General features: G+C 42.5%; 1 protein-coding gene across 1 annotated transcript; it reads right to left on the reverse strand.

Moving 5' to 3' along the window:
• Positions 1-42: 42 nt before the first annotated feature.
• Positions 43-26,878, reverse strand: tax1bp1a (Tax1 (human T-cell leukemia virus type I) binding protein 1a). The gene is made up of 15 exons (XM_088010138.1): positions 26,551-26,878; positions 21,762-21,864; positions 21,062-21,252; positions 19,702-19,857; positions 15,457-15,605; positions 14,228-14,318; positions 13,932-14,117; positions 12,816-13,067; positions 12,511-12,702; positions 12,310-12,382; positions 9,856-10,334; positions 7,432-7,518; positions 4,024-4,512; positions 3,570-3,652; positions 43-2,337 (listed from the first exon to the last, which is right to left on the reverse strand). Exons 1-15 carry the CDS (start codon positions 26,737-26,739, stop codon positions 2,127-2,129), a joined length of 2,931 nt encoding a protein of 976 aa, XP_087866264.1. The 5' UTR covers positions 26,740-26,878; the 3' UTR covers positions 43-2,126.
• Positions 26,879-27,418: the final 540 nt, after the last annotated feature.

Here is a 27,418-nt window from a genome sequence, read left to right on the forward strand (position 1 = left end):
CTTTTTGCTTCCCCGAATAAAGAAAAAAGAGCAACAGTCACGTTCATTTAGACGAGCGTAATTTATTCTTAAAGATCTTTTCGGTGCACACTTACACTAATTTCCAGACATTCTCACATGAGATTAGCGTTGGGACATGAGACGTACACAAAAAGGGGGCCGCACTCCTTGAACCTGTTCACATTGCAACAATAAACTAGGTGGGGGTTTTTTTTTTTTGTTTTTTTTTTTGGTCACTTTTGGGGATTTTAAGTGATCAACCAACGCAAGGCAGAGCAAAATTGTGGCATTTATGTACAGCCCCATTTACTTTGCTACCTCTAAATGAAGTACAGAAAATGATCCAGTCAGAAGAGACAAAACTTCAATGTTTCAACCTGCATGGAAAACAGATTCCCCCAGAACACACGGTCCCCCATGGAGAAACATGGTTGTGTCAGCATCATGCTGAGGGATTTTTATACCTATTAGGAAAACACAGGATTGTGATACTACTAGGACGCATCAACAACTATGTCGGCTGATGCTAGTCATTTTTTGTTAAAGTATCGGTCCGGTAAGATAGACTGGGCCGATATTAGCAGCTGATGTTTATTCAGATTTACCGTTTCTGTTTCATCAGGAGGTTGACATTGTTGTATTTCTCCAGTCGTATGAGGCATTACAGCAGCACAAATATTTGATATCAACTTCGGCCCAAATTTTCATATCGGTGCATCCGTAAAATTCCTGGATTGGTTTTTGCATTTGTTTCCCACAACTCCTCAGTCCAGTGTTCACTGAAGGAAGGAAAATACAATTTTCTTTCTGCTTCACAATTATGTGCTACGTTTTATTAATCACATAAAATCCCCCTTCCAAAAAATACATTAAAGTTTGTGCAAAATGTGGAAAAGTTTAAGGTGAGTGAGTACTTTTTTTTTTTTTTTTTTTTTTTTTGCAAGACGTTATAGTTTGTGAAGCCTTGGATGCAACACTGTTAACACTGCTGTAACAAGAAATTAAAAGACACGAAGCTCAAAACACACATTTAGATGTTATGAGGGCAAACAGACCTGCACACAAAGCCGCGACCTCTTCACAGTTCTAAGCTTTAAAAAAAAAAAAAAATCAAAGTGTCTATTGACCGGAAACATCCACCACCGCCGCTTCGTGATTGACCTGTGAGAAAGTGCACCACAGGAAGTGAACCGTCCCCGATCCCGTCGTTTCATTGAGGAAGATCAAGAAGGGCGACAGCTTGATGACGGTAAATCGCCACCAGTCTTCTATATACAGTACATTCGGAATAAAGCCTTGTTTAGTGCAGTCCGGGAGAACGTAGTGCTGTTTTTTTTTTTCTTTTTTTGTTCCGACATTCTGACATCTTTGCAAAACACTCAGACAGACAACAGGGAAAATAAAGAGAGAATCTTTACACATTCAAGTGTCTCACTCTGCATTTACACTTTTGTCGAGCTTTAAATTCAACTAAAAGATGATGCTTTTGGCTGCCGTTACGGCAAACATGACACTGTTAGCGTTATGCTTCCGCAAAAAAAAAAAAAAAAAAAATCTAATTGTTTTGGCAGAAAAATAGTCTCTTGTAAACTAGAAAAATCAAACCTTAATTTTTGCTTTGATACGTTTTACCAGATTCTTAGGCTTATTAAACATTTTTACAAGGACAGGGAACCATGTGGAGGGTGTATTAACTTTCTTAGATTTAGCTCTGGAGTTAAATCTAAGCTGTTGTTTTTTTTTTTGGATTTTCTTTTTCCTCCCCAAAACCACAGCTTTTGACTTTTTTAACAACTACCTCAGTTAACAGGAGGGAATTTTGTGATTCAGAACATAAACATGCTCTTTAAAAGGTGCTTCATTGGGGAAAATAAAAATAAAAAGCCGTGACACTTTTGCCAAATTCTGCCTCATTCGCTGTTCCTTTTGAATGAATGTTTATGCACATCCACACCTTTCAGTCCGTTACCCGCTCACAATTACCTTCTTGCAAACCATTTAGATCGCACAAAAAAAAAAAAAGAATAAAAAAAAGTGCTAAATATCGCATAATTAACGGAATAAAGCAATACCTTGACGACGTACGCGTACCTACGCGGCGTGTCGGAATTCGCCGCTTCGCCCCCTCACTCGATCTGCTCGAAGTTGAGGACGTTGCCGTCGAAGTGCGTGAGGACGTGCCTCTCGAAGAGCCGCTGCTGGCAGTTGAGGGGGAACTGCTCGGAGCAGACGGGGCACACCTTCCAGTGGCTCTCCACGTGCTGCTCGAAGCTGCGCTGCTCAAAGTGTGGCGGGAAGATCACCTCGCACAGCGGGCAGCGCTTGTGGACGTCCGTACTGTAGACAGAGGGAGGAAAAAAAAAAAACAGAAAGGGCGTCATCTCAAAAATTGAGAATAGAAAACTAAAAAGGTATCGCCTTTTAATTAAAAATATTCTCAGTTATTCCCTCATCAGGAGTGTTGCCTTGATTTTTTCATGCATGTTTGAGGAATCCTTTAATCTCCCATGGCAACCACTCAGCTGTGCAAAACGGTTGGAGGTGCCAAAGGTGCATTTTCTCATTCTTTCCGCCTGTGAGCAGCAGTTTCTAGCTTTTGGCTGACAAAGCAGCCCCTCCTCCCCCCCGTGGCTCTCCCACTACGCCCCTTCAGACTAGCCAGGAGCAATTAGCAAACACCTAGTGGAACTGAGCATCTGCTGAGCTCGTTATATATGTGAAAGGGTTTATGAGGAGCGATGTTGTGATGACTTTGTAAATGCAGAGTTTTCAAAAAGAACAGCAGTTTTTAAAGAGACAGAGGCCCAATTTCAAGGCATTAAATTAGTAAAATTTTAAATAATTACTTGGTTATGCTACAAAATGATGCTGTGTGCCTGGAAAACACATAATACTGCCTCTTTCAGTAGATTTAATCATGGGTAATTTTTACCGTGCTACATTTCTACAATGCGTTGCGCTACACGTTACATTCACGTTACAACGCGATTTATTTATTATTTGTTTGTTAGTATGAAAGAAATCAATGACTTATTTGAGTCAACAGGTTCAAAAAGTGACTCTCGTGTCCCAGTTCAGAAAACAGTGTCAGAAAATTTAAATATGATTTACTCGAATGTGTTTACTGCAGTTAAAACAAGACATTGGTTTTGCTTTGTGGTGAAATAAAAACTTTCAAAGGTATAATCGTTCCTCTTTTTTTATTTTGCATAATGGCATTTAACTCTGTGGGTCATCCTTGAAATTCTGACACACAATCACAAGTCCAAGTGTAAACTCTGTCACAGAGGGTAAAGAAAATAAAAGCATGCATTATCTACATGATTGTTCATTGAAATGGCCCAACATTATAGATGTATTAAAGGAAACATACATACAGCAGGCACACATAATAATATTCTCGAACATTGGATTATGAAGTACTTTTGCTTTCAATATTTGAAGTATTGTTAAATGCAAATACTTACTTTTACTCAAGCAAAAATGCTAGTGTGGTACTTTTAGCAAAGTACATTTATTATTATTATCGTCAGTGTTCCTCTTTTCTTCCTTTACCGTGTTTTTGTTACCTTGAGTCAAAGCAAAAGCTGCTCCTCACTTCACTGCGTCTGCTGGACTGATGGTCACACGGCTTCTGAGCTCTGTCACACACCTTCAACACACACACACACACACACACACGCACACACACAAAAAGAAATAGTGGCGCATTCAAAACGAGGCCCAGGCTCTCTTCATTAATCTTTCTCCTAAGCTCTTTGGGAGCGACATTAATTACGGCTTAATGCAAATGAACTTAGTGCTGTGCTTTTTAAGAGCGGGCTGTATTTTCCCCTCGGTGAGCGATGGAGAAGCCCTCCAGAAACAGAGACGGGCAGCGGAATTACGACAGGAGGGCAAAGGCTGGACATTAAACATTCATGTAGCTGAAATTAACGTGGTGAGATGTGATGTGCTTTAAGCTTGTTGCCATGAAAAATATACTGCGTTAGAGATACAAACCCCAAGTTGGAAACCTCTTACATTTTGCGCCTCCTCTGCTGGAGTCTCCATGTTCTCCGGGGGAGTGGTGCTGCGGGACGGCTGGATGCAGACCACCTCCTGGTCCCAGCCTGGGGCTCCGGGACCGGGGCTGGGCGGAGACGCCGGAGGTGCGCAGGGAGCGGTGCACAGCGGCGCTTCGGGTGGAGGACGGGAAAGGTGCTCAGGGGACAAGACGACGTCCGCCTGGTCTACGTTGTGGGAGAAAATGGAGGCGTTATAGTCCAAGCAGCAGCTTCCTCCGTGGAAGGCGGAGGAGGTGCAGAAGTTTCCCTCTGTCTTGCCTTTAGATGTGTCGGTGGAGTAAGGATTGCCGTACTGCAGCTCCGCAGGCCTCTGTGGGATGAGCGGTGGTGGGGAGGGGTCCTGCGGGTAGGGGAGCGGGTAGCGGAGCACCATGGGCTGCTTGGCCTCGGCCCCCTGGACGCTGGCCTCCAGCTCCCTCTGTCTGGATTTGTAAAGCTGTAGTTCCTGGCCAGGAGAGGTCATACAGGCAGTGAGGGAAACTGTGGCTCAACGGGAAGAAGAGTTACCGCAGCTTGCAATCTGGAACTTGTTTGTTAGATTCCAACTCCCTCCTGCTACACACTGATTTGTCACTGGGGAAAGCACTTAGCACCAAGTTGTATACCTATCTGCATATCGGTGTAACACTAAGCCTGTTGCAATAAGCAATTAATCAATTAGTCAATTAATAAATTAATTGCATGATAAATTAAAATCAGCTCAATTTTCATTCTGATGATTAATTATGAAGAGCAATTTTGTTTTACAGCAAACTATCTTTCCAACTTAAAATGCAAAATAATTTTGTTGAGATTTTTTTTTATCTGATCAGCAATATATTAAAGAAACAAAGTGACAATTTTTTGCTTTGACATATACTGTATTTTTTCCCCCCAATCTGGTTTAAATCTTGTAGTCTATTCCCAGCAAGAAAAAGTGTGAACTTTCTTTAAAAAAAAGACAGCAAAAAAACCCCAAAACATTCTTTTATCAAAGTTTAATAAATGAATTAATGTGCTCCAGTCTTACTTTTGTGCAAAAAGTTGATGGACGTTTATAGCCCTACTTACTATGAAACTAAAATGAAAAGAACGCAAGGCTGTTAAAAGAAAATCACTTTGTGCCTCGCAGTTTCTGTTACAGAAGAATTACATTCGTCAGTGAAATTCACATTCTATAATCCCCCCTACCTCCCAAAAAAAAAATCAAAATGGTAGCATTCTTGAATTGCAGGCGGGGGCCACAAAAGGCCCTTGGACCACACTTTGGACACCCCTGACTCTCTGAGACACCATAATCCATTTTATTAGTGGTTTATAAGTGTTTTTTATTTCATTTGTTTTTGGTTGTTGTTTTTTATTTCAGACATTTAAAGTGTTCTTTATAAAATTAAAGTTCATTGGTCTTGCATCATTACGCCATTATGACTATATTTCTTGAAAAAGGTCTCCAGGCAACAATATTATTGTTTATCGCAATAAATACTGAGACAATTTATTGTCCGGTAAAAATTTGCTCTAGTATGCAAGACTGCATGCGTGATTGCGAGTGTAACTGTGTTAGGCTGTATCAAAGTAACCCTTTTAAAATATTTATTATTCAAAACAGGACTAAGAACCACGCATCACTTTCCCTTCATTTCACAGTTCTCCACTGCTTCATGTTAGTCTGTCTCATAAAATCCCAATAAAAAAAAAAAAACAGTCTAGTTGTAATCTGGCAGCATGTAGAAAAGTTTCTTTATTATGTGTTTTAAATTGTCCAACAGTAAAGAAAATTTATTCCATTTACTTGACAGTTTTCTCTTAGTTGTCCACATTACATATCGTCTCTTTTTTTTTGCAAGGTTTATACATAAAACATCACATAAACAGAAGCCTGATCGAAGCCCATCTTCAGCTTTTGGTTATAAGGAAGAAAAAAAAAATAGAAGAAACAGATACACTTTGAATTTATAGTTCACTTTCCCTAAACACTGTTTTTGCCCTTTGTGATCATATCTGAAGCAGGAGCATTAGTACCCTACTCATTACTGTAATGGGTGTCACAGTCTGGCTCCTTTCTCTGCTCTGGCTCTCGCTGCCATCCAGCGCCTCCTCCCTTCCTTGGCTTTTTAAAAAATCCTCCCTGACCTCCTCTCCTGATGACTTCATTAGTGCGCTGCTATCAAGTTTAACATTTAAACCAGGGTTGGGAAGGTGAAACAGACACGTAACGTGGCATTTGCACTGTCTAATGGCACTGTACCGGCGGGCGAAAGAGGCAGTAGTAGCTGTATAAATTAGTGGACGGGTGGCGAGGTTTGAAGGGGATCAGAAGAGGAAAAAAATCGGACGAAGCACCAAAATTGTCGCGATTGAAAGAGATAATTTTATTAGATAGCCCATGTCAATTTAATGCACGGCGGGAGCAGCAGCATCATGCTATGGGCATGGGAGAGATAGGAAAAGAAAAAAACTGTTAAAGACAGCAAAAGACTTGAGATGGTAGCGAAGGGTTACCTAGCAACAGGTCAATATATCTATTCGCTAGTCTGTACCAACATTATGTGTGCCATTTTATTGTGTAGTATTGCCATGAATTGAGAAGACAGTCGTAAATCTAATGTGTAAAGTTTTGAAATTGTCCATAATTACCTGAAAACTTCTATCCGCTTTAGGCCTGTTGACATTTACAAAATATGACAGAATACAAACCCAGATGGAGAAAAAAATGAGCCGATTCTAGACAATTACTTTAAAGTACAGGTGCCGATCGATCCAAAATATTGTTAATATTGATACCAAGTCGGTATGAGTATTGGTTCGATAGCACTATGGTAACATCAATAATAGTTTCAGATTCCCTCTTGAAATTAAATTTTTGTATGTTTTTTTGGTTGGTTCAATTGGTATATGAAATCGATTTTGCACCCAGCCCTTACACCTCTACTTTTAACTGTTCATCGTCAAAGTCGGTAAGACATAAAGAAAGCTCAATTTTGTACCTGAAAAGTACAAAAAAACGAAACTACAAAGTGTGAAGGGGGGCAAATGACGAATACCCAGACAAAACCCCTCAACATGCAGCCAGAGCTGAGATGGAACGGTTTAGGTTAAAGTGTGATCATGTTTTAAAATGGCTAAGTGGGAGTCCAAATCTAAATCACATTAAAAATCAGTTGCCAGACTTGAAAACTGATCCTAAGACAAGCTTTCCGTCTGATCTGAGTGAGTTTGAGTTTACTTTGAGTTTGTGTGTGACATAAACTCTTGATATTATCTATTGCAGTTTGCCGTTTGTTGCTATGTGACAAAATGCAAAAGTTGAAAACCAGAAGAAGAACCGATAGCAGCTCAGAACTAAACAGGACCAACACACTGGTTCGTCCTGGTGCCGTTTTACCTCCTGCAGCTGCTCCTTGTCTTTGAGAGCCTGGGCAAGGTTCTGTTTCAGCTCGGACACCTCGATGGCTCGCTCCGCCATCTGCACCTAGCAACAGCACACACACACAGAGAGACAGACACGGTAAAAATCACATCAAGGTCACCACAAAAACGACACCATCCAGTGATGACTACTAAGGCATTCTTTGAATGTTCTGAATGCTGCATAAAATTCCTGGCAGGAACGCTTTCTGCCAGATAAGATCATCTTGTCACGCTTCCAGTTTGTGTCAACCGCTGAGCGAGAACATCCGCGTGCCAGCCGCAGGTGAGCAAGAGCGCATAACATTCGCCTCGTGTTTACCCTGGAGCGTTGTCAAGTGCGTTGGGGCCCCACTGTGAAAACCCACAAGTACGGCCAAAGAAAGCAGATCTGCGCTCCGGGGAAGATGGAAGCGGGTCAGGGGGATCGTCGTAAATCCCTCACTTTCTAACAGAACCGACCCTGTGGGATAGTTTACATCGCCTGCTGCTTGCTCTCCTCTTATTTCACCCCATTTCAAAGGTCTCAGATCATCCGCCGACCTCCCCCTCCCCACCCGTTGCTGCTTTCATGGCTCTTCTTTCTGCCTTGTGTCTATCTGTCTGTCCTGATTTCATCACCCTTAAATTCTGTCTGCTTCTTTGGCTCCTCCCTTTAAATTCTCTTTCATCTCCTTTTGTCCTTTCTCGTTCTGCCCTCCTTTCTTGAATTTACGGCGTATCACCCCCACACGCGTGTCTCTTCGTCTCTCTGTGTATTCCTCTCCCCCTTGTCTCCATCCTCTGGCTGACTCATGTAAACAGCCGTAAAGCAAGGCGTTCTGCGGCGGACCGTCTCTTCTGCTCTCTCTCTCTTTTCGGACCCCGGGGGCCATTAAGAACAACCCGGGGCCCTGGGCGATCACCTCAGCAAAGGAACTATATCAAAGTGAAGGGAGAGCTGTATTTACCGCCTGGATAAACACACACTCACTCACCAAGAGTAAGTGCCAGTCAGACGAAAGAGAAGGGAGCCCACCGTTCGATAATCTGCAAGCGCGGCGCGCAAACTAGTGCAAAAGTAAGGACTGGGATAAAAGTGCAAAAAGGATGAGACATTTATATTTTCAAAATCGTTTAGATGTATAAAAACATGAAGCAAAGATGAAGGAAAGCCACCTTGTTCATATTAGTTAGAAAAGCTGAAATGTGTTTGAAGACCTCAAAATAAATTCATCTGTCACTGCGGCGGTATAATCTCAAAGAAAAGATGTTGAAAAATTATTGAATTCAATAAATTATTCAGTTCAGAAAAAGAATAACATAAAAGTTTATGAAATAATTGCCACCTGTATAACGATTGGTAAGCCCAACAAATCCAACTGGGATCCTTTTTCTTATTTGCACTTTACTTTTCAAGTTAATCATTTTTTTTAAATAACTTAATAATGCTGGGTTAAAATTATATAAAATCAATTCTTTTAATTATAAATTTAAATTCATGTAAGAAATAGATTTTTTTTTTTATGACATGGCATTAAAAATACCAGTTGTATCGTTTTAGATCTATTTTTTGTCATCATATAGTGATGACAAAAAATAGATCTAAAACTATTTTTTTCTTAATTACTTTCCCCCCCGGCTCTCCTCGCCGACCGGAGTCGGACTGTTTTGTTGACATTCTCTATGTCAACAAAGTGGCTTTAGACATTCATCCGGGGTGCTTCGAGTAGGGTTACCAAGGGACCAGCCCCTATACATTTAAAGCTGGGGGGGGGGGGGGGGACAGAGACTGCGGCGGCAGCGTGTCGGCTGGTCTGTGTTACCCAGAAAGCAGTTGGGCACAATATTGCAACACCAACACCGTGAGTGAAACAATGACTGGGACAGCCTACTATATAAAGTACTCGGGGACCACTTCTTTATTATTACACATCCACATTTGTAGAGTACGGAACGGTTCCGTATATTAAGGGATGGGTGGCAACCCTAACTGTAACGTCTCTTCTATGCGCCTTATATATGAAAAAAGTTTTAAAATAGGCCATTCATTGAAAGTGCGGATAATACAGTAACATTTTCAACTCCAAACAATTCTTAATTAGCTGAACTCGAGGCAACTGTGGCTTCTACGATGGTAAAGTTTTCAGACTCCTGGTCTGGTTATTTGGGACTTTCTTGTTTTCCTGGGAAGCAATTATGATGTAACACAAAGTCAACAACTCGACTCAGTTAGTTTACCAATTCACTCTGGATTGTTTGATTACATTGGAAGAGTTCGGTATGAATTAGATTGCAGGTTACCACATATGTACCAGTTTGTTTTCAAATATCTGTTTGGATTTGCTGCTGCATTAATAACCTGAACTATTTGAGACAAACAGAAAGAAAATAAGAGCGATGCTGTGTGCTCCTGTCTCACTCTGAATCGTCCCTCCTCGTCAGCCAGCCGCTGCTTTAGCGTGTCGTTGATCACGCACTGCTCCCTCCACTTCTCCTCCATCACGGCCAGTTCCGCCTCCACCGAGCGCGTCTGCTCCTTCTCCGCCTCCGCCGTGCTCCTCCCCTCCGCCTCCAGCGGCTCCTGGCCCTCCATGCTGGCCCTCGTGTCCGCCTCGCTCTGCTCCTCGGCCCGCGACCTCTCGTCGCTCACCTCCACCCAGCTCGCCATCTTCAGGCTCTCCTCGGGCAGGCTCTCCTTCTTCTTCTCCTCCTCTTCGCCACCATTTTCCGTGTCGTCTCTTCCAGCCGCCGCCGTGGCCTCCATCAGCGACGTCTCCACCTGTTTTTCCTCCGCCTCCGTGCCACTGTGGGCCTCCACAAATGTGGATTGATCGTTTTTTACTTCAGGGGTGATTGTCGTGTCTGCTGGTTCTTGTAGAATCGCACAAGTAGGATTTCCTGCATTAAAAATAACTGGTTTAATATAAAATATAAGGAAAGACACTGCTGAGTAAGTTAGGTAGACTGAAGTGTTTGCCATCAATCCAACTAAGAATCATGAATCTCAGCACATTCTGTTGTTAGTTAACTATAACTATAAGATGAAAAGAACTTCTAAGCATTTGTTGCGACAAAATTAGAAAAAGAAAAAAAAAAACATTAACACAGGATGGCGCTGCCACCACCATGCTTCAAAGTGAGGATGACAGCTGTACTTTTCCATAGAATTAAAATTGTATTGACAATTTCTCCCACCTGGGCTGCCCACTGTCAGGTGAGTCTGTATCCAAAGATCTAAAATAACTCACTCTATGACTTCTAGAGGTAAATGCACAAGATTTTATTTAAACGTATCAGAGTAAAAGGGGTCTGAATACAAGTCTGCGTGTTTTTAGCTGTGAAACATTCCGAAAGCCATGTAAAAAATGTTATCCACCTCATAATTACGCATTACTTTAGGTTGCTCTTTCATCTGGATTTCCAATAAAACACGCTGAGCTGTCTGGTTTTAATGTGACACAATGTGAAAAAGTTTAAGGCGTTTGAATGCTTTTACAAGTAGGCCTGTCGCGATAAATGATAAATCAATCGCACGATAAATTAAACCTATCGACCTCATTTTAATTATCGGCTTTATCGTCTCTTCCTGTCTTTTTTTCTATCTGTTGATGACACTGAATGAAAAAAGGCTCAGCTCTGGTGCTGTTCCTTAGTGTAATGTCCAGCGCTCACTACACAAGTTTTGGCAAATTGTCGGCCATTTTCAAAACCTGACAGAAATCCTAGGTATAACGGTTTGATCGGGTTTGTCGTGCCCTGTGGTGTCCAGCCGCATGGGCACAAAATAATGGTTACAAGTCCAGTTAACTAATTTTATAACCAGGCATTAATCAATGCTTTACTAGAATCTACTTGTGATGCATGTGGCTAGAGTCAGCTAAACTCCTGACTGAATGACAATCATTACCTATTTATGTCACGTTAACAAAGAACAGCTGAAAACCTACCGGGTTTATTAACTGCGGTAGCAATTTGGCTCCAACTCATCTCCTTGTCATTTCTATATTCTTTGAATGAAATGTTGAATAAATATTAATGTTGTTTCCACATATCATCTCTGATGTCAGCTGGACTTGGGGTTGCGCTGTGTCAGCTGTTTGGGATTCCCCTGTTATTTCCCCTCAAAAAGCATGGAGGAGAATCCACGCTTTCTGATTGGCTATCTGTCACATTCAACGGCTGCATTGGCTTCCAGTTGGGGGAAATCCCTGATTTAGATCAGAGCGGCCACAACGATCCACCTTAACACACCACACACTGCAGGATGATCGGTTACGAAATCACCAGCGGCCAACGTTTTAAGATTGTCATAAGGGGAAAATAGGGGCAAAAAAATCGTGTAGTGTGAACGACTGCATTAGGTAGTCGGATGTGCCCGTCTTCTCTATTTAAATCTCGTGATTACTGAAGGGTAATATAGTATACAGATTTCATATCTGCACTCTTTTGGTTGAATGCAGTATTTATTTCCACTTTGGCTTCATGTTGTTTAGCTTTTATTCAAGTACGTTTTTTGTTAATGGAGACTGAGAATCCATTTTATTTTTGTTTTTGCTTGTTTTGTTTATTTAGTTTATTAGTTCCAGTGTTATGTGTTCTTTTGAAAATAAAGTGTATCTATCCATGGCAGAAAATTGCATGCATTATTAGTCATTTCCATTAAATCAGTGTCAAAAGGTCTCAAAACAATATTATCGTTTATGGCAATAATTTTTTAGACAATTAATCGCTCGGCAAAATTTGTTATTGTGACAAGCCTATTTACAAGGTCCTGTAAGCCTCTTGTGTGTGTGTGTGTGTGTGTGTGTGCGTGTGTGTGTGCGTGTGTGTGTGTGTGTGTGCGTGTGTGTGTGTGTGTGTGTAGCAGTCGCACCCTCAGTCGGAGACTCCGGACTGGAAACCAGCGGCTCCTGAGTTGTCTCTGTGGACACGTTTTTCTTTGACTCCTGCAATGAAACAATTTGAATTTTTGATTTAAGATTTAAGGGGAAGCAGGTTGGCTGTTCTCTCTGGATGTGTGTGTGTGTGTGTGTGTGTGTGTGTGTGTGTGTTTTTAAATGGCTTTTAAACACACCATAATAACACCTTGTGACTCCGCAGTACTGAGCTTGGCCACCTGCCTGCGGAGGCGCTGACACTCCCGGTACTTCTCCTTGTAGTGCTCGGCAGCCATGTGGAGGCGCAGCTTCAGCTCCTCCACCTCCCTCTGAAGCTCCGCCTCTGCCTCCGACACCACCGCCGCGCCGTCGCCGTTCGTGCCGATGCCCTGGGATGCAAAAAAAAAAAAAAAAAGACGAGATCAGTGATGTGCGCTTCACGCATTCGATCCGGATCAAGCGTGAAGGAAGCAATCCCAAGAGCCGGGGGGGGGTCACCGACCACCTCCTTGCAGGCGGTGCTCCTCATACGGTCCAGCTGGCTCTCCATGCGCTGGCACTCGGCCTGAGCGTCGGCCAGACTGGCCCGGAGCTTGTCGGCCTCGATGCGGGCGCGGTACAGCTCGGTCATGGTGTGGTCGCGGGCGCCGGCCGAGTCCCGCAGCTCGGAGGAGAGCAGGGCGGCCTGCTGTCGGGACGCCTGCAGCTGCTCCTCGGCCTGACGGAGCTGCTCGCGTAGGCGGCTGAGCTCTGCCTAAACGCGTAACAGAGATATTAATGTTAATTAGATTAATTATACTCTAATCACCATTAATCGCTATGCCTAACTTTGTGAGCTTGAAATATAAATATGTACGCAGTTGTGGTTCTTGCAAGTACGGGGTTGTGGGCAAGCCCCTCCTCCTGCCGCATTCCAACGAATTGAAATGCAAGCAATTATCTTTTTTTTGTTGTTGTTGCAGAAGTACTCAACAGCAACTAATGGAAACTTACTCCACTACACACACACACACACACACACAAGTAGTAACAAACTTGTTCGGGGAACCATTGAGAGATGAGATATATTTTATTCTCTAGTTCTTGGGTTTCCCACCCTTTGTGATGGCACCCTGGGCAACTGCCCATGTAGCCCTTATGAAAAACAGTAACTGTATGAACGTTAACAAAATCTAATGATAGTCAGTTTTCTAGGTTTTGTACTCAGGAAGGTTTATAGGACATCATTTTGCTTTGAACATTAATTTTAGAAATGTCCCTCTCCACTGATTTCCCACGGAGCTTGTGCGACCAGCTCAGCGACCGGCGTAATTTGTGCATGAGAAATTTCAAGCTCATACACGCAGCTGTATGCAACGCAAGAAAACTGACAAATGTGCAGCCTCTGTTGCTGTCTGCTATCGCATAAAACGTTCATCTTTCGCTGTCGTTTGTTACCCCGTGTGTCAAGTAACCCTCCGCGGGGCAGAGGCTTTAAGGTCAAAATAATAGTTTGATTAATCTGCGTTTTGCGATATCAACATGTTAAAAGTTTCAGATTAATCGCATGCGTTAATGCTGACGGCCCTAAGCCGAAATGGCAGCTTGTGTCACATTTCACAGTCCTGCGGTGCGAGACCTTGTCGTGTCTGTGCTCCAGCAGCTCCCTCTCCAGACTGTCTCGCTGGGCGACGCAGGCCCTCAGCCTCTCCAGCTCCTCTTGGAACTGAGCGATGGTCACCTCCCTGTTCAGCTCCACCGCCTTCAGCATCTGCAGCTCGGCGCTCAGCTTGGTATTCTCCAGCTCGGTGCTGCGCAGGTGAGCCTAGCGCGGGTCCAGAAGCAGAAGAGGAAAAAGTTCAGACCGGAGACGGAAACAAACGCCTCCATAGCTTTATGATGTGAGATGTTTGGTGTTTTGTTTTTTTTTTCCACCTTATAAAGATCTCTCTCATCCTTCTCGTTCTTCAGCTGGCTCTCTAGGGTGTCTCGCTCTGCTGTCAGCTTCTTCAGACGGTCTCGCAGACTGCATTAGATTAAAAAAAGTCTCTGTAGTCTTAATATCGTTGTACAGAACATACTAAGGCTGGACGATACGGTCTAGAATTAATATATTATATTGAGCAGTTCACCTGGATAACGTCAAATGGACAATAACACCAACACCCCCCAAACCGTCTACTCCCCCTCCAGAAGTAAAGAATGTGATAGGCCAGCATAAATACTTCACAGTAATTGGGGTAATTGTGGTTTTTCGCAATTATTTTTATTGCCATTTAATGGTTTTAAAACTACAGCGTCTGCAAATAAATGAAGAAAACATGTACTTTTAGTTAAGACTTATTGAACAAATAAGCACAACTGAACAAGTTTAGTTAGAAGTATAAAATAACTTCACTTCCAAAGTCCTAATTGAACCCATAGTTTACACAACTTTATTTTTAGGGGAAATGCGCTGCAACCTCGAGACCTCTTGTGTCATGGCGCTTATTTCATGAACTTAACCCTCCCGCGGTCTACAGAGACGGGAGTCTCCACAAGTTTTTTTTTTTTTTTTTTTAACTGTGTGCGCGGTTTACTAGGTTTCATTATTTTTGTTTTTTTATGTGTGGTTTCGGACAACCCTCTCAACCAACCAGGCGACCACATCATTTTCCGCACTCCTGGTCGTCACGCAGCTCGCGCTCATACTGCGAAAGGGTTAAGCCGTGGTCCCCTCGTGCTTACTTTTCAAAATAAAAACTCACGTCGCATTTTCAGGCAGCTCCCATACAGTCTTATCTCGATCAACTGTATGGCCGGGGCTTCGACATTTTAAATTTTCCACATTTTCTCAATCTTAACGTCTCTTTTTCGCTTCTTGCTATTGATTGGATGGGGTGCAGTCACGTGACTTACAAACGATACACGTACCGCAACGTCTTAAAAAAAAAAAGATATTTAAAAACAGTCTGCATTTTCGACACGAGTCGATAATTTTCGATTTATCATCCAGGCTTAGCACACGTAAGCCACGTTTGCAACACAACATAGTCGAGCTGTTGTAGTTCCTCCACGGACTGGACTGGAATCATTTTTGACAGAACTGGTTTTTTCACCATTCATATCTGTACGGTGCCTTCGTCTCGAAGCTAGATGGTTACATATAAGGATTCCCGCCTCACCAGTCCAGCTCGGTCTCCTTCTGAAGGCCCCTCTGGGTGACTCCCAGCAGGTCCTCCTCCAGCTGCCGGACTCTGTCTTTGGCCTCCGTCAGCCTCCTCCGTACTTCTTCCCTTTCGTCGGAGAGTCCCTGCGACGAGCGCAGCAGCTCCTGGGGGGGCAAGAAGCGGCCAATCAGAGCAGCTGATACAGCGGCTTCAACTTGACGTGGTGAAATTTTCCATGCTAATTAAATATTAACTAATTACTAAATTATTTTGTTCTTACTGGTTTTCAACATGATACCCAGGCTTAGGCCAAAACCTAATTTTCCCTAATCAACACTCTAGATTTTTTCAGAGGTTTACACATTGATAAAGTTGGCTTTTAAATTTGGCTGTGTGTTAAAGGGCTATTTCACAATTTTTCTTGCCCTTAGAAGGGCCCTACTTCAAAAATCCATAACGCTGTGTCCTGCCAAGTCTGGACTGAACAATTCAAAACAAAATACAGACTTTGTAAAGCACAATTTACCTTCGGTGATTTGGCTGTGTTTTGTTTGCCAACTAAATCAGAGTGAATTTAACAAGCAAATGTTCTGATAAAAATTCTAATTATAGAAGTTATAGAGGTCTAAAGAGCTGTGTCTTTTTGGTTGAATGAAATTTATCTGCGGGGTCTCCGTCAGAAACTGAAAAACCAAAAGCAATCACTGAAACTTAACAAACCCAAATTAAATCTCATTTATTTTTGTATTTTATTTATTTTAAGAACGAATGTGATTTGAAAAAAAATTAAATTAAAAGTCATTTACTTTGACAGAAACATTGAAGCGTTACTTTGTAACAGTATCTATAGATACTGTTACAAGGAAATTTGACTTTTTAAAATATCTAATATTTTTATATATATATTTATACTGTGAAGGAAGCTTCCCAAGTGGAGAGGTCATTATTGATAATTATGTAGTTTTTCAGTTTTAAATATCTAAAATAATATAGGCATACATATTTTGCCTTAGTTGAACATCATTCAAAAATAGAAGGAAAATGATACAAGTTTTCAAAATTTTTTCACAAATAAAATCTGGAAAATGTGGTGTGTATGTGGTCCCCCTTCTTCTAAAAAAAAACGATGCGCTACTTTGTGTTAGTCTGTCACATAAAGTCCCAATGAAAACATCTGAAACTCTAAAAGGAATATAAATATAAGACACTGTAAGGAACACACAGATGCAATAAATAAATAAATAAAAAGCTCTAGGTAACAAAAGAAAACATGAAGTCTGTTTGCTCCACATGGTGTGTGCTGGCTGAAGAACATCCTGTTTAAACTTGCTGCACATCGCTACCGAATGACTTTAAATCATCGACGGCTAATATTAGAAGTGACAGGACAGCATAGCTTCTGCACACGCCTTTCTTTCAGGAGCAAAAAAAAAAAAACGCACCCACTTTCTCTTCCCCAATACACACACATGCACGCACGCAGCTACAGCTGCACATTAAAAGGACATTTAGACTGTCAAACGCAGACGGCAACAATCAATCCCACATAGATAAGAGTCCAAATGCACCCATCGGTGCACACTAAGGCCCCGTCTCCCTCTGGGCTTGGCTCTACATGGATCGCTGTATGATTTTTTTTACGGCTGGCATTTGGGAAGCACTTTAGCAGTGCATAAAGACCTTATAAAAAGTGTAGTCGTAAAATTAGCAGCCACAAAATATGTACTTATGTTTTCATGTTAAACTCAAAGGGATATTTTCATCGGGAGAGCCACGAGCTGACGCGCCCTCCAACAAGTCGTATATCCACAGATGGACACGGCTGTTGAATGAGAAGCGGCACGGTATTAATAATGTGTGTGTGTGTGCGTGTGTGTGCGCGTGTGTATGGGTGTGTATTACCATTTAAATTTATGGCAATTTTGTCCTTCATAAAATAAGAGCAGCAGGCTAACTCAAAGCAGCCTGATCTCAACTCAGTGGACCTCAGCCCAGGGAGGTCCACCAGGGGGCGATATGAGACCAGATTCAAACTTTCAGAGCTCTTGGCAGATTTCAGTGTTTCACCTCTTTCTGCCAACCCCTCTGCTCTCCTAAAAACTGGAGCCGGTGCCAAGCCAGTTCTCATCAACTGAGCAACGCAGCAAATAATAAAAACCTCTACATGTGACTCATCCTGGGAAGAGGGAAAAGGATTGACAAACGTCCAGGTTACAGATTTCCCATTTCGAAATGTGAGTCAGTGTTTTGGTGATCTATCCCCTTCAAAAGTAGCCCTGGAAGAGAAAGAAAGAGGCGAAGAAAACTAGTAGGAGAGCGGTGGCCGCCGAATCGCGTGACTGAGCTGTGTTTGTCCCTGAGGCTGGGCAGGGCTGTTTTTTCATAAAGGCGGTTTTGTGGACTACCCTCCTGTCATTCTGCACACACAGACTAAAAGGGTTTTTGCAAGCGGGTGGCATAATGAGCGTGTTTGTGTGTGTGTGTGTGTGTGTGTGTGTGTGTGTGTGTGTGCGTGTGTGTGTGTGTGTGTGTGTGTATGTGTGTGTGTGTGTGTGTTTTGTGCGTGTGTGAAGGCAAACCCGAGGGGCCCCGGTGGCGTGCGACCTGAATGCGAGCGCGACGCCTTGGTGCGCGTGTGCGTTTGACGTCATGTTTGTTCACTCTGCGGTCGAGATGGCATCGTCGCTGACGCCAGATGCCCGGGAAAAAACTGTGTCCCAATTCCGTTCTGGACCACTGAGTCAGGTCGTTAAAGGAAGGAGTGGGAGACGAGGGGGGCGGAGGGGAAGGCACGCAAACACACACACATGCGCGCGCATGTGCGCTCGTGCACACGCGCACACACGCGCACGGACACACGCTCACATAGCAGCAGTTTGAAGTGTGTCTGTCAAACGTGGACGCAAATTATTCATAAATGTGCGGGACTTTGAAGTTTTCAGGTCAATGATCGCTGACGAGGACACGGCTCCTAGCGGGAAGTGCTAGTGGCGTCTGGCTGTCCGTCTACAAATCCCTGTTAAAAAGCCAAGGTTTGGTGGCTCCAATTTTTTTTTTTTTTTTTTTTTTTTTTTGAACCATTTTCCAAATTTGGTTTGGCAAAACACTTCTGCACAATTCAACTGAAAATAATTTTTAAGAAAAAGAACAAATCTGTTGAATTAAAACGTAGGGCTGATCGGCCAGAAAATTGCAATCGGTGCAACCCTACTGAAGAAGCTACAATAACCATACAAATGCTTACACTAACACTTTGTACCAATAACTAACTATTTGCAATTGTTCAGTTTGAGCATTCAGTAAAAAAGGGTCACATTGCACCAAAGTGTCAATCTGGGACAAAAAAGAAAGCAAAGGCAGAACTTCACCACTTTAATGGTGCCTTGAAGACAATCATCATTAACTGAAGAAAATATTGCATCAGGGCGACAAAACAAAAACTGGATGTTTTCCAAAAATAAGGAGGGGGGGGTGGGAAATCCCTAGTTAGCTCTAGGAAGTTCTGTCAACCTCTCGTTGTGAGAACATCACCTCTATCGCGTTTAAAGCAAAGGAGTTGCAGAACTGAATCATTTTCTTCCAAAGAAAACACCCAGGCCTAATTTGTGACTAGAATTTTCCTGTGTAGGACAATGTTATGGTCTGATGAAACCAGACTTACCGTGCCCACAGCTAGACAATGTGGTGGGATAATCAAAAATTAACTAAATTTGACCAGAAAATCCCCGCGGTCACCAGAGAGGGGGGCCGTGGCCACGAGACGCCTTGGCAAATCCGGTGAGGTTTGAAGAACGTCAGCGAGACACAGTCAGCAAATACTGTCAAATCGAGAAAACTCAATACTGAAACTGGATGGAAGGGTACTTCCACAAAGTTCTAGTTTAAGTGCGTGGGAACTTGCATGACCAGGCTGTTAGGGTTTTTTGTTTTGTTTTTTTTGGGTTTTTTTAACCCCCTTCTTTTGCCCCCAGGCAAACGCCTGTTATTTATTCTACATGATAAATGTCATATTAAACTGGATACCTGAAATGATTTACTATGATCTACATTTTTTACTACATAAAAAGCTGGACTTTTAACAGGGGTGTGTGCACTTCTGAGATCCACGGCACACACACACTGAAACTGTCCCACTTTCGGTCTCGACATCATCCAAACGGCTTATAATTTAAACGAGTGGTTGCGCGCGCAGATGCGCACAAACGGTATGCTTTCGCTCGCTCGGCAACATGTCAGACCACTCCGCCTCGTCTGTCTGACCTGGTTGTGTGTCCGCAGAAGGCAACACGTCTCCCTCTCCTGCTCCCGCTCCTTGACCAGTTGCTTCTGCTCCTCCTGCAGCTGTTGTTTCTCCTCCTGCAGGAGGCGCATGGCCTTCAGCAGCTCCCTGCGCTCCTGCTGTGCCTCCTCCACACGCTGTCAGACACAAGGAGACAAAACAACCATAATGTGGCGCCAGTATCTGGAGATCTGGAGTTTTAATGTATCTTTTCTTGTTTTCCTTAATAGGTTCTGTGAGTGTCATGGCAAAGAAACTCTCCAAAGCATTCAGCAGCGACCTTTATGGGTTGTAAAGGTACGGTGCAACAGCAGAAAGAAGCAAACGCCAAAACTTGACATTTACTCATTTTAAACTGAAAAACAAACCTTGACATATTTAGCTCAAAACTGAAGAGCATCTTTCCTGGTATTAACATAAAACAATAAAAGTGTTTGCTTCAATTCATTTTTCATACTGAATGAAAGCGCTGAATAACGTCTCCCAGTGTGGCAATTCAAAATACACCCAGCGAGAAAGAATAAATACGCAAATTGCTTGACATAAAACGCTATTACATCATTATAGGGCCTGCCAGATTCCACCACTTGCTGGGTAAACACAAGCTGGAGGGTCTTCAGCATCCTGCAAATCAGCATTACAAACGTCCTTGCAGTCATTTGGCGTGGAGCGCTTCAGACAGAAGATTAATCGACTTATTTTCTATTGTGGAATCTATAGCAATAGAAACACACACACGTTCCAAGTTTGACTTCTAGTACCCATGACAACTATGTAGTACTGAGGCAGTACACATACATACAGTCACACGTATCCTTATGTGCCAAAAATAAGAATAAGTGTTTGTTCTTTAAAGCAAATATTATGGATGTGGAATCATCCAGTTTATTATGTTTGACAAGTTGTAAAACTAGCAAAAAATAAAAAAAAATAAAATAAAATAAAATAAAACGAGAAAGTAAACTATCCCTTTAATTTAATTTTGTGCAGATAGCTACATATTGCTCATATGTTAAATATTGAAACAAAACAAGAAGAACCAGCTGCTCCAATCATATTTTATTTTGTAACAAATATAATGGGGGGGGAAAAAAGCCAGAAAATAGGCCATTTGAAACACAGTGGTGCCATTCTGCCAGACAAAGAGAACCCGATTGTACGAATGCAGCAGGAGAGTTGGACTGATTCAGTCCCGAGGGCCGAGGAGCTGAAATAGGACAAAGATATACTGCCATGTGTCTGCCGCCGCCTAAAAAAAAGGCAGCTGATGATGTCAGAGTTGACTGCTTGGAGGTCAAGAGCAGAAAGACCAAATATAAGCAACGGTCGTGTGTGGTCTACCTCTAGCAGGCCGGTCTTGGTGGTAACGACCAGTATGTCTGAGTTGCTGTCCTCCTCTGTGACAGTCAGCAGCTCTTCGGTGGGCGTGGCGGACCTGAACTGGAAGGGCGTGCTGGCACCTCTGATGTCCCCCGCGTGAGTGACGTAACAGAACTGGTAAAACTCCCCGTCCGACTTGGGGACATAGTAACCTACAAGGGAGCGAGAAATCGGAGTTGCAGTATTAAAATTGTGTTTTATTTCCAACCCGTTTTGATATTAATACAAACAAGTGTTTCTGTCTATATTTACAACAAGTCCTTCGCATGCTGACACATCAAACAGCCTGTATTTACTCTGAGATTCAACCGGCGCTTTACGCTCTCCTCTCAGAAACGGAGCGGCGTCGAGCCAGTAGCCAGCCGCTTTTACTGACTCCCAACGCACCGCAGTGTGAACTCATATTTTCACTGGGTAATATCTGACCATTCCAGGTCCAGTAAAAAAACCAGTCCACAGACCCTCAGCGTGAGTGTGTGAGTGTGTGTGTGTGGTAGGAGAGGTGCGCGGGTCCCAGGCCGTCGTTTGCGGTCGTTCTCCCTTATTAAATAAGAGTGCTGGCTTTTATATGCACCGTAAAATGGAGGAGTTACTTTGGAATACCCAGGCTCTGTATAGTGGTTTCCGTAATAATGTGTGTGTGGATCTCTTGAGTGTGTACCTTGAAACACAACAGTCCTGTGCACAGTACTTCCCGGCTCGTAGTTCTCCGGCATGGGAGACCAAAGGAAGGTGTAATAATCTCTGGCTGTGCTCCAACCCACCTGGGGAAGCAGCGTGCATAAAAAAAGATTTTAAATTTGAAGATTCATACAGTCCAAATACTGATTTTTTTTTTTTTTTTGATACATGTATTACTTTTTACTTTCTGTCTGGGTGACTCAGCTCTACAAGTTCTTTTCTTCTACAAATGACAACTTTAAAAGCGTGGCTTCATGTATTCAGGTCCCTTTATTTCAAATAAACATAAAGAAATCCAGGCAAACGGTAAGGAGGAGTGCACCAATCGATCGGCCCCGATTTCCTTAACTTCAGTAGATTGCCGATCTGCCGATATTTACATGAGAAACCAATCCATCTGTTTCCGCAAAGACCTGAAAATCAACCACTGGCCACTTTTGCTCTGCCGTGAAAATCTGCATGTGCACAGTTAACAACAGTCGCCCCTCTGTTGTTGACTTAGCGACTTTTCAAACAAATAAATCAGTGTCGGCAGGTCAGGCTTATTAAGGAGGGCTGATCAATCAGAAAGCACCCCTATTTAAACCATAGCATACCTATGCGTTACAATGGCCCAGTCAAAGTCCAAGCCTAAGTCTAATTAAGAATTTGTGGCAAGAAATAAAAGATAACATCCAGTGATGCTATCTGATCGAGACTGAGTTAACGCTTGCAGGTAGGGAGGGACCCTATCTGCTAACATACAATTATTTTGTGTTGCACATGCAGAATAAATTGTATGTGTAATTGTTGCCAAAGGTGGTTGAGCAAAGCATTGATTCAATAATGCTGAATACATGTATGTGCATGCCAACACTTTTGAAGATCGCTTGTTTATTTTTAACTTTCGAACATTTTCAGAACCACAATAGAGACATGCACTGGATTATTTTGGTCAATCACATAAAATCCTAATAATATACAAGACGCTCGCGGTTGTAAATTGTCAAAGTCGTAGGAAAGGAAGGACGGACGGACGGACGGACAGGTGGATGGAGTAACTGTGCCTCCAAACGTTGCTTCGATTGGTCAGTTTGACTTTATAAGTTCAGTCAGTGATGAATAAGAGAAAAATGGGAAAAAGGAGGAGCTGTTCCCCCCCACCCCCAAGAAATAATTTCTCGTTTTCTTAAGTCAGTCATGTACCACCAAACGTTCAAGTTAAATGTGTGACACAACTCAATCACGTGGTCCTATAAAAAAAATTTTAACAAATAAAATAGTTGAATATAAATATATATTAAAATTAATATATGGAATAAGAATTATAATTCAGTCACATTGTCTAGTTCACTTAAATGAAATAGGGTGGACAAAGTCGTTGAACGGTTCAATTAAAAAACAAGGAAGAAAATTCTAAATATCCTGCTGTTAATATCCCAGCTAGCTAATAAACAATTACTTTAATAATTAATACAATGGAAAACAGTTTTATTGAAATGTTGAGTTACTTACACCAATCCCATAAAAGTATTTAGACTTTCAAACTGTAAATCAACTGAACTACAGGAAGCATTTGTCAAAAGTGTCAGTTTTAAACGCATTGTTTCCTTAGACATAATCGCTGCGTCTCCCCACCCCACCAACACACATCACATCTCGGCTGCAAAGCGCCAGTAGCAGTCAGCGTGAAGCCCTGCGCCAAGAACATTCTTTTCCACCTCCACTGGTGTCTCAGCCATGAGCTCGGCGCTTCGGTGGCCTCGCTCCAGCCTTTGCTTGTGCAGTCATGTGTGTGTTTGCACAAGACAAGAAGAGAAGAAAAAAAAAAGGCATCAATAATTTTGCTAATTGCAGAGGTGAGGTTGACTGACGTTTGCTTAGACGTGGAGTAGCATTCCAGGAGAGGAGTGATGTTATAAAATAATCACAGGCAAGGCAGCTATCAATCACTCAAGGCCAAGTGAGAGGGGACAGCGCGATGACACGTTAATTATACGCTCGCGCAACGGGTTTCTCCCTGCCGACCCGGCGAAACATGCCGCAACTGAAAACCTTTCCGGGGTTTCCTTTTTGTTTGTCGGAGTGGTGTAAGAGTGGGCAAGTTAAAAACTTGGAAATGTGAGCGGGAGTTCTAAAATGTATCCCCCCCCCCATGCCTAAAAAAAGAAAAACACACTCGGAAAACAAACGCTGTGTTATAGACGCGTGTTTAAGATATACACTGTCCATGTTTACCGTGTACACACAGCATGTGAATACTGCTGGAGGGCAACACCGTCCAGGAACGTGTTTGTTGCATCAGAATCCCTGTATCAGTGTGCTTGCATGACCACTTTTAGCCACTAGGAGGCGTCTGTACTCAACTTAAACCCACCGTTCCTGCCTGCTCTGAGTCATGCTGACAGCAGATCTCAGCTCTGCTGCTCAGTCTGGCTCTCTCACAGGTAGCGCAAAAAGATGGGATGGGAAAGAGGAAGAAAATATTCTCTCCCTGAGTCAGACCTGAGAAAAGTTTTTGCCTCTGGGAAGACATAAACCTTCATGTTAAAGACTAGTATTAACAGCTTTGGAGTGTGAAAGTCAACTGTAATCAGTTTTCTTTTTAAAAATTCCCCAGCGTCGTAACTTGAACTGAAACTTGCTGGCATCGCTTAAAATGTGCATCATTTGTGAAAGATCATAAGATTTTTTTTTTTTTTTTTTTTGGAATGGCGCTTTATTTACAGCGCCTTCTCTTTTGTACTACTTGAACTTTTTGTGAGACCAACACAAAGTCGCGCTTACCTGTAAAGGGAAAGCAAAATGATAGATGGTTTTTACATTCTTTTTACATACAAATCTAAAAAGGCGCGGTGTGTATTTGTTTCCACACAATCCCGTGGAACCGACTGCGGTCAGACGACACGTGTAATAATTAAAGTGGCAATCTTAGTACAAATCCAGCTGTTCTGCAAAGGCCTCAGAGGTGTGTTGAGAGAACATTAGTGAACACACAGAGTCACAAAGAGCAAACACAGAGATACACTGGGTTATAAAACAATCTCCCAAACACTGAGCATCTCAAAGGAGTTTTACTCAAAAGTGAAAAAAGCAGGAAACAACTACAAACTTACTGAGGTATGGATATTTAACTAAGCTAACAGGCTGAGTCAGGTCAGTTGGCAGAGTCCCACGGATCAGTTTGAAGAATTTGAAAGCAAAACACAACATAGGGATGCATTCACACGATAGGCACATGTGATCAGACGTTCTCGTGGCAGTCAGAACCAGGCAACTCCGATCTTTCCACCCCCAAAAAGTCCGATTTGTGCCATTCCTGTGTGGTACTAACTCGGATGCGTATGCGGCAGTTTGTAAAGCGTCTGTGTCACATCGCATTTTACGTCATCTGGCTGCACATCCAAACCGCACTTCTCCACAGGATGCTCCCCAAAAGGCCGTTGCTATTAGTTGTGCTTTGTTTTTGATTTTTTTTACCTGGTGTCCTTCGTCTTGTTATGATCATGTGACGGCTCCCATTGCTGAACAACTTTAAAGTTGATCCATCGACGGCGGCGGCCATTTTTACTTCCGTAAAGAGTGCGCTTCTGTGTGACTTCTGCCTTCTTCTACTTATGCGGGTTGCTTTAGGGTCTTAAACCATTTGAAAACAAAAATTTGATTGCGATCTGATTTAATTTGTACAATGAATGACAAAAAAACAAAACAAAACAAAACAAAAAAACTAACTGGAACTGACTCAGTCAAAGTCCAGACATGAATAAATGAAAGAAGCTGTGTCATGATTTATAAGCTGCTCTATACAGATGAGCTTAAGCTGTTTTGCAAAGAATGTGCACAACTATTAGTAGTTATGTGTGAAGTCTGTAGAAACGTGTGGTTTTACAAAGAGTTTACATGAGGAGCTAAGGACTATATTTTCCTTTTCCTTCTACATAACATATATGCACCACTTTTTGCTATTCTAGCACACTTATTCCCAATAAAGTACAGTAAATGTTGTTTCAGTTTAATGGGTATAAAGACGGCGGCAAGACTTTGCAACTATAAAATAAGGTCCTAATGAACGCAAAAAAGACAGGCACATACGTCAAAGAGGATTAAAAATCCACGGTCTGCTTGTTCCCTGACATGGAGCTCTGACCATCAAACGGGTTTCTTTAGCATGGATTACCATAATTACATTTTCCAATCCTCAAGTTTTTTTTTTGTTTTTTTTTTCCAAATAAACTCAGCATCTTTATTCCTTCTTAATTGAACTGGTGGATTTGAAGTCAGTGCTTTAAAACTACGATAAAACGTTTGTCTTTTGTCTTTACGAGACATTAAGTTTCCCGGCTCCCATTTCCTGTTAATTACGTGTGAGATTTGATGGCCCTGATAAAAGAGTCCAAGCAGAGAAGGGAAATGGGCTGATGGAAAGTCAACGGAAGGCGGATCGGGGGGCACATGTGAAATGATGGAAAGGGAAGGGGTCTTAATAAGAATCAGAGTGCTTCGTAAAGAGGGCCAAATGTGTGCAAGCAGCCCACCGTGTATACTCTTCCTTGTTCTGCCGGCAGAACAACCACACCAAAGCTTGCGGTAGGCTTTCAGGCTTGTAGTGACGAATCATTACTGTCGGGGCGGATGCACGTGTTAATGTGCTAAGTGCAAAACTACGGGCAATTAATGCGACCCTAACACTTGTTTGTACCACCAGAAACCTGCGTAAATGGCTGCGATTTCAAAAAACAAATAAAAATATCGAACATTGAGAGCAAAAGTAAACTGCATTAACCGAATACCTTGAAGATGCCCACCCAGTCCTTGGGGTGGGGAGTAATGTAAGGGGTCAGCGTGTAACGGCACTCCAGGGGGGCCTGCGGCAGGAAACTCTTCCCCACGTTCTGGAAGATGACATGAGCGAAGTTGGATGTTTCCATGATGCTGACGCTGCAGCCAGGCGATGAGTCCACCACCTGGAATGATGACATCCTGCCCTGCTGGTCACTTCATTTGCCTGGAAGTGAGAAAAACAGAAGAGAAACAGTAGGAGGAGATTGTATTCTTTTCCCTTCGCACATATATCAGTTTGCAGAAGTCTTCCTTTGAATCGTTGTCACATTATAGCCATAAACGTCAATGTATTTAATCAGGATTTAGTGTGGCAGGTCATCAGAAGACGTTACTGGGGGTCTGTTCTCAATATGCTTAGAGTATGATATTTATTTATAGATGTATGGAGGACCACAATTTAATATTTCCTGACTTTACTCTGTGTGGTACTGTTGCTACTGTGGCTGCGGGTAAATGCTTGGGACGCTATACATCTGATAATATGGCTTTTCAAATGAAATGCAAAACCATGTATGCACAAGTTAATATGCTGAGACTTAAATTTTGCAAGTCCGTTATTCCGGTGAAAACTGGGCACTTTAAATAAGCCTATTGTCTCCCAGTGTACACTGGCCATTTGTGGAGGAGCTGCAGAGAAAGCAACATTCAGAAACTCACTGTAGCATACAAGGCTGGAATTAGGTTGCTGCTTAAAATGCTAAGATGGAGCAGTGTAAGTTAAACGTTTGTTACTGTTGGTGAACCCACTCGTCGTGCTACAATGCAGAATCTCGCGGGCGTACAGTTGACTAAACAAATAGTGTAATTGTATCCCTG

This window comes from Poecilia mexicana, unplaced genomic scaffold (genome assembly GCF_051168715.1).
Source record: "Poecilia mexicana isolate PSO_F unplaced genomic scaffold, ASM5116871v1 scaffold_11, whole genome shotgun sequence".
Lineage (NCBI taxonomy): Eukaryota > Metazoa > Chordata > Actinopteri > Cyprinodontiformes > Poeciliidae > Poecilia > Poecilia mexicana.